Below are 6722 nucleotides of genomic sequence, written 5' to 3'. Positions count from 1 at the left end.
CTCTCCCGCGGGCGGCCCGGGCTCCGGCCTCGTTCGGAGCATCCCCGGGGCCTTGGCCGGGAGCTCATCGCCCTCCGTGCCCAGGGTGCCCCGGCAGTTCCTGGGTGGGAGGGAGCATCGCTCCGATAAAGCAGTTTACCGGTAAAAAGCCGCTCGAGTTTATAGCCCAAACGTGAGCTGCCATCAGAGAGTTGCTAATAAGTCCCTATTAAGCATGCATTTATGCAGTGATTATGTGAACTTTGGCCTTTGAAGAGTCCCAGCAATTAACGGAGTCGTCTATCGCGTTTTGCCCAGATTTCTACTATTTTCCCATACGGGATGCAGAGGGGAGCACGGCTCCACCAGCGCCTCCAGCTGCCAAATGCTTCTCCAGCCATCCCTTTCCTCATCACTGCTGAGGAGAAAACCCCAAGCACCCCTCCCTTTGTCCCAGGACCCCTGCGTGAAAATGCAGGGTCCTCTGCGAGATGGGTTTTTTTTCCCCTCACTCCAGTAAGGTACCTCTCGCCGGGGATACCCGCCTGAGCGTCGGATGCAGCGCGGGGAAGATGCTGAGTTTTTGCTGCCTCCGCAAAATAGCGGAAAGCTGTTCAAATTTAGTAAAAAAAAAAAAAAAAAAAAAAAGCTGGGCAAAAATGAGAGGAAAGTTGCCGCTGCCGGGGAGACAGCGAGAGAGAGAGAGAGGGGGAGAGGGATGACTCTGTAATTGTTGCCTTTATCAAGGCTGTGAGATTAACTACTGGGATTTATTCTAAAGTGACCCATCACCGAATTCATTTCTGCTTGAACTTTCGGTGAACCTGAGATTAAAGAGGGGAGAGCAGCTAAGCAGTTTGTTGTTAGCTGCCTTTTCAACAGCCCTTTCAGACTGAGTAAATATTGATCGGTTTCAATCTGATTGCCCCAGAGGAAAACACCAAAGCATCTCAATAGCCTCCAAAAGTAAACTTTAAAGGTGAACAGCAGAAATGGCCTTAAGTATGATAGGAAGACACTAAACTCCGTTTGACATTTGAATGCGATTTTTGTTGACGGGTTTTGATGGGATGCGGGTTTTTTCTTCGTTTTTTCTCCTGAGATTCTGGAGAGGGTTTTTTTTTTTTTTAATTTTCAAACGTGCTTTAAAAAATTCTTACAAGCTGAAAGGTAAATTAGCATCTTCATTGAAAGCACTTTGTGGCGGGGGTTTAGTGACATTTTTGTGGTAGAAACTATAAGCTAGAGATTTTCATTCCTCTTCACTGCACCCCTGAACCCAAAGGCTGATCGTATCGAAATAGTATTAACTCTAACAAAATGAGACAGGATCGGGAGGTTTGGTGCGTCTTTGATTGAAATACATTATGACTGCGGGGGGAGGGGGGGAGGGGAGGAGATGAGGAAATAAATACATAAATATATTTTTATATACGGTTCGGGCTTGGAAGGAGATGGGATTCTTTGGCCGAGAATCGTTCATCGCAGATTGACACACTGATTAGTCTCTCGTATTTAGGCTGTAATTTATGTCCGCTCTTTCTAACACATTAAGTCAACAACACCGGTGGAATCGAGTTGTAGATCCGGATTCCAGCAATGTTTAGATCCAGATTTCGATATTGAAATGCCCTCATTGGCATGTAAATGCCACTTTAACACATCCAAGACTCTGGAAGAAGGCCATCTGTTTTGCTTTGTGGCTTTACACTAATAAACAAAAGGTAAAGTATATGGCAGGCGGGGAAATGAAAGAAATAGAGGCATCGGCGGGAGCCTTTGGAGACAGCCCTGTTCCCTTGCAGATAGCTCGGCTCTTGATATGGCCGCCGCGCCTTGCAAATCAGGGCTTGTCTCTTTTGACACCGAAGTGAAGAAAATTTCCTTGACTCTCTGCGGATCCCGCAAAGTAAAGCCTGCGTGGGCAGAGCAGCCCCAGGAGAAGCCCGGTAGCACTTCCCGCAGCTGGGCCGGGTGAAGGAGATGTTAGGCGTGTTTGCGTTGTAATTCAAGAGGCATCAGTGACTGGAGACATGCCCCGTCCAGCTGAGCGTGCCTCTGCTCTATCCTGCCACCCAGGCTCTCCCCACAGAGGCTCCTCTCCCTTCCCGACCTGCTGTTCACTTGACATTTCTTAGAATAGTTATTATATTTACCTGCAAGAGCTTTCTTTTGTACACCGAAAGGGAATGAGGGGGTTGAGGGAAGAAAGAGGGGAAGAGACAGTGGAACGGGCTGGGGTTAACTCCAAAACCGCACTGGGAACCATCTCCCACTTTGGCACCCCGTCAAGCGCTGGTGATGGCACCTTGGGGTGGGAGAGAGAAGCCGGACAAGCTTAGTGGCCAGGCTAATTAAATGTGCAGCCCTTGGAGAGGGGCCTGCAGTGTGAGGAAAGACTGGCTGAAGAGAGTTTCTGCTTTTGAAGGGTGCTCTGTTTATTTAAGTGTCAGCATCCATCCCGAGGTGAAAAGGTTAGCACTTGACCCAGGAAGTTCTCCTGTTTGTGCTTCAGAATTAGATTGGGATTATAAATTCCTCCTAGTTGCAGAGAATGGAGAGAAGGGCCTTCTATTGTCTAAAAATAATATTATTTGAGCATAGGAGAGGAAGAAGTTTTGTGTAGGAAGTCAGATTGGGCAGCCAGAGCTCTCACTCCGACAAAAAAAAAAAAAAAAAAAAAAAAAAAAAAAAAAAAAAAAAAAAACATAGGAGGAGTAAGGCTGTGAGACTCTTACTCCCTTTCCCCCTTGGAAAGACCCCAGTAGAAGAAAATAAAGGAAACAAAACTGCTGAGCCCAGCCTGTGACTCAGCGCTGACGTCACGCAGAAGTAGGCAGACGAGGGCTACCTGAAAGTGGAATATATTTATTACAGACATTATAAGGACCCGTAAATCCTGCCCTGGATTCCACCACCGGTGGGATCACAGAGCCTTTCATGATTGTACAGAAAAATCAGGAGGACATTTTGCTCACACACGACAACTGATAGAACTCAGTGTACCCGCAGTACAGCAAAGCACGGTGCGTCATGCAAAGGTCTGGACACCAACCACAGAAATTATACATTCATTTGGCCATTTGTCACATTCACGAGTAGTTTGAAAAGACATCGAGTCTAAAGGAAGGTTAATATGAAAATAGGAAGGGGCGAGGTCTTTTGGATGGTTGTACCCTTCAGCTGAGCATAATCCAACACAGCTTTGGGGACAGGGGGAGAAGGAAAGGGAGCAAGCACACCGGGTAAGGTTTAAAAAACCTAGTGCAATTGAAGCCTTGTTTGTCACATTTAAAGAAATAACACTACTTTTTCGAGGTATCTGCTTGAGCTTAAGACGTTTACTTGATACAGTCATCTACTTTACCAATATAAAAATGGATCCAGTTTGGCGAATGCACTCACCCTGCTTAACCTGATAATCGAAACATCATTCTAGAAAAATCTGTAAAAAGATAAATCTCTCGGACAAAGTATTTACAAGCAACAAACTCATTGACACGAACAAAGAATACATTAAATTAAGGGGATGAAAGTCCTATAAGTCGTGTAAACACTTGCAATAGTGCATCTCTTTGTGAGGTTATGTACCCTAAACAACCTGTCTTTCACTCAGGGAAACTCGGTGGAGCGTCCTTGCAGTGGAGGAGAGAGACCCTTACGCCTATGCCAACACAGTTCCTCCAGCAGAAAAGGAATGGGGTACAGGGAAGAAAATTCCCCTGGCACCAAGGCGCCGGAACCCGACGGAGCCGGCAGCCCCGGGGCCGGACGGCGGCGGAGGTAGCGGGGGAGGGAGCGGCAGCTCGCCGGCACCTCTCGGGGATACCGACCGACCGACCGAGGGACCGACAGAACGGCGGTGGCGGGGGCGTCGCGTCGGGCGGCCGTCGGGGCACGGCCGGGCTCAGTTGGAGGCAGCGAGCGTGTCCGAGGCGGAGGAGGCAGGCGAGGCGCTGCAGGGCGAGGAGCAGGACTTCTCCGACGAGTCCTCCGCCTTCTCCTCGCAGCCCGTGGGGGTGGCGGGGGAGATGGGCAGCAACCCCTCTTTCTCCCGTTTCTTTTGCTTCATCCTCCGGTTCTGGAACCAGATCTTCACCTGCGTCTCGTTGAGCTGGAGGGAGGCGGCGATCTCCACCCGCCTGGCCCTGGTCAGGTATTTGTTGAAATGAAACTCCTTCTCCAGCTCGGTGAGCTGCTTGGTGGTGAAGTTAGTTCTGACGGTGTTGGGCTGCCCCACGAAGCCGTACTCGCCAGCCTTGCCTGCGAGGGGACATGCAGCGGTAAGTAAGTGAGCGCAAATGATTTATAGGCGATGTAATCAATATGTCCACACCGGCTAACCGATAGGGAGCTAGAACTTCTTAGGATAAGAGGGAAACCCCGGCAGGGTGAGTGATGGAGTGCGAGGTGCTAAACCGGAGTCAGCCTCCAGTGTCAGAGCAAACTTGATAAGTGGTTTATGAATTATCAGAAATATGACCACGGGAGAGGAGGAGAAGGGGGAGTCAGGAATGAGTGAGGAATAAGCGGCGCTGGCTTTCAGCTCCGCGGGCAGACAGCCGCCACTGCTCCCAGAGGTCCGGGCCGCCCTACCTGCCCAGCGCCCCGCGGGATACCGCGCCTCTTCCCCGGCACCCGCGGAGGGCGAGAGAGGAGCGGACCCCGCCCCGGCCCTCCCGCCGGCCACTGACCTGTTTTGGGTGGGTTTCTTTTCACTTTCATCCAGTCGAAGGTTTGCGCCGGCGGCGAGGTCTCGGTGGAGGGGGAGCGGGCGTTTTCCCGGTGGAGGGGAGACAGGGCATGGTTGTAGGTGCCCAGGGGCAGGCTCTGCTGCTCCTGCCCGTACGGGGGAGGCACGTACTGAGCGGAGGCCCCCGCGTAGCCCTGGTGCGGGAGCGGGTGCTGCGCAGCGGCGGAGGAGGAGATGCTCCCCGAGTACACGGCGGGGGCACAGGGAGGGAAGCCGCCGCCCAGCTCCGCGTCCTGCCCCAGGGGGTAGGGGCCGTACGCCGGTCCGAAGCCCTGCGCGCTGTAGGTCGGGCCGCAGCCGGGGTGCGCGTAGGACACCCCCAGCCCGCCGTGGTGCTGGTAGGCGGCGGGCTGGGCCGGGGTGTGGTGATGGTGGCGGTGGGGGCTGATGGGCACCCCGCGACCCGCCAGGAAGCGGTCCTCTCCGCTGCAACTGCCGGCGCTGACGGCGCAGGGCTGGAAAGTTGTAATCCCGTGGTCGGGGTGGTAGGCGCGGGCGGCGCATCCCCCCGCCTCGCCGCCGAGGACGGGGTACTCGAGGAAGGAGCTCATCCTCGCCGCGTCCCTCTGTCACGCCGCCACCGGGTCTTCAGCGTCCGGCGGGGCCGCGCCAACTTTCCCACTTCCTCCATGGGGCCGGCAGGAAAATGACACGAAGGCGCCGGCAGCGGGCAGGCACGTGGGGGGCGGCAGCCAATGGCTGCGGCGCCCGCGGGGCTTCCCCGGCTCCTGTCGCCGGTACAGCGCCGCGCCGGGGACATTTAAACGCCGAGCGCTCCGAGCGCACGGCACCGCGGGGCAGGGAGGCGGCGGCCGTGGCCCCCCGGGGGGTGGGGGGCGGGGGGCTGGCCGGGCCGGGCGGGACACGCACACCCCCGCCGCGGCAGCCCCCTGGGTCTCGTCCGCCAGCTGAGAGAGGAAGGCAGGAGAGACCCGGAGGCTGCGCCCGGCCCGCGGAGCCCAGCGGCCGTCCCCTCCAGGGTGAGTGCTGCTGCCAGGGTGCCCCCAGCATCACCCTGCTGTCGGCGCTGTCAAGCTTGGACGGGGCACCTCTGCTGCCCACCAAGCTTGCACGGGGCACCTCTGCTGCCGGCCGGGGCAGCGGCGGGGAGCGGGGATGTTGGCGGGGGGAGGCGACTGGATACACTGCACGGGGCGAGGAATGGGGCGGAGAGGGGCAGTGCTGAGAGCATCAGCCCTTGAAACGGTAATGAGAAGGGGACCGTGGATGCGGTCGGGGACTTCTGCGGGGATGGGAATTGAGATAGGGACAGGAATGAAGGCAAGGATAAGCTAGAGAATAGGCATGGGACCGAGGATACGGATGTGGATGGGATGCGGGTGGAGATGGAGACAGTAACAGTGCTGGTGCCGAGGGATCTCGCTGGTCCTGCCCCGCCGGAGCCCCAACGCCACTCCAAGAGTTAAAGGGGCTTGTCCAGCCGCATCACCAGGCGGCCGCGGACATTAGCATGGAAATGAGGCCCTTTTGGGACTGTCGGCCATTGTGCTCTCCCAGGCCCACCGGCCACCCTCTGGCCCTCGTCTCTGCTCCCCCCGCACCTCCGCCGGGCTCACCCTCGCCAGCCCAGGGTTGGGGTAGGGAAGGAGGAGCCGGGGGCAGGAGGACGAATGATTGGACTGAGGTCCGGGGGCTCCGCAGCCCATCTGCTGTGCTCCCGCAGCGCCGCTGCCGCCCGTCCGCCCTGGGACAGGGTGGGGGGTCGGCTGTCCGGGATGTCGCAGGTCGCAGCCCGAGGAGGCGACCCGGGACAGGGGCAGGGGAGCGGCGGGAGGTGCCGGGCCCGCAGCCCCGGCCCCTTTGTGCCTGCGCTCCGCCACCCGGGCCGGCGGTGGGGAGAGGTGGCAGATGGCCAGTGGCAGAGGCCGCCCCAGGACCCTTGGGAACCGCGCTGAGCATCGACTCCTACCTACACCTCCCCAGCACGGTGGGGAGGTGGGTCAAAAAATGGGTCCGTGGCCAGAGAAGG

The 6722-nt window shown here is 56.5% G+C and overlaps 1 protein-coding gene across 1 annotated transcript; it reads right to left on the bottom strand.

Annotated features, from left to right (window-relative positions):
• Window positions 1-2836: 2836 nt before the first annotated feature.
• Window positions 2837-5355, bottom strand: HOXA1 (homeobox A1). The gene is made up of 2 exons (XM_066181659.1): window positions 4674-5355; window positions 2837-4242 (listed from the first exon to the last, which is right to left on the bottom strand). The coding sequence occupies exons 1-2, from the start codon at window positions 5281-5283 to the stop codon at window positions 3887-3889; spliced, it is 966 nt and encodes a 321-aa protein (XP_066037756.1). The 5' UTR covers window positions 5284-5355; the 3' UTR covers window positions 2837-3886.
• Window positions 5356-6722: the final 1367 nt, after the last annotated feature.

This window comes from Chamaea fasciata, unplaced genomic scaffold, assembly GCF_029207755.1.
Source record: "Chamaea fasciata isolate MVZ Bird 193981 ecotype frontalis unplaced genomic scaffold, bChaFas1.0.hap1 SCAF_1, whole genome shotgun sequence".
NCBI lineage: Eukaryota > Metazoa > Chordata > Aves > Passeriformes > Sylviidae > Chamaea > Chamaea fasciata.
This window is presented reverse-complemented; position numbering and strand designations above follow the sequence as displayed.

Coding starts and splice junctions, on each gene's coding strand:
- HOXA1 (XM_066181659.1), bottom strand. CDS start 5,283: ATGAGCTCCTTCCTCGAGTACCCCGTCCTCGGCGGCGAGGCGGGGGGA. Junction 4,243..4,673: donor AAGAAACCCACCCAAAACAG/GTCAGTGGCCGG, acceptor GTCCCCTCGCAG/GCAAGGCTGGCGAGTACGGC.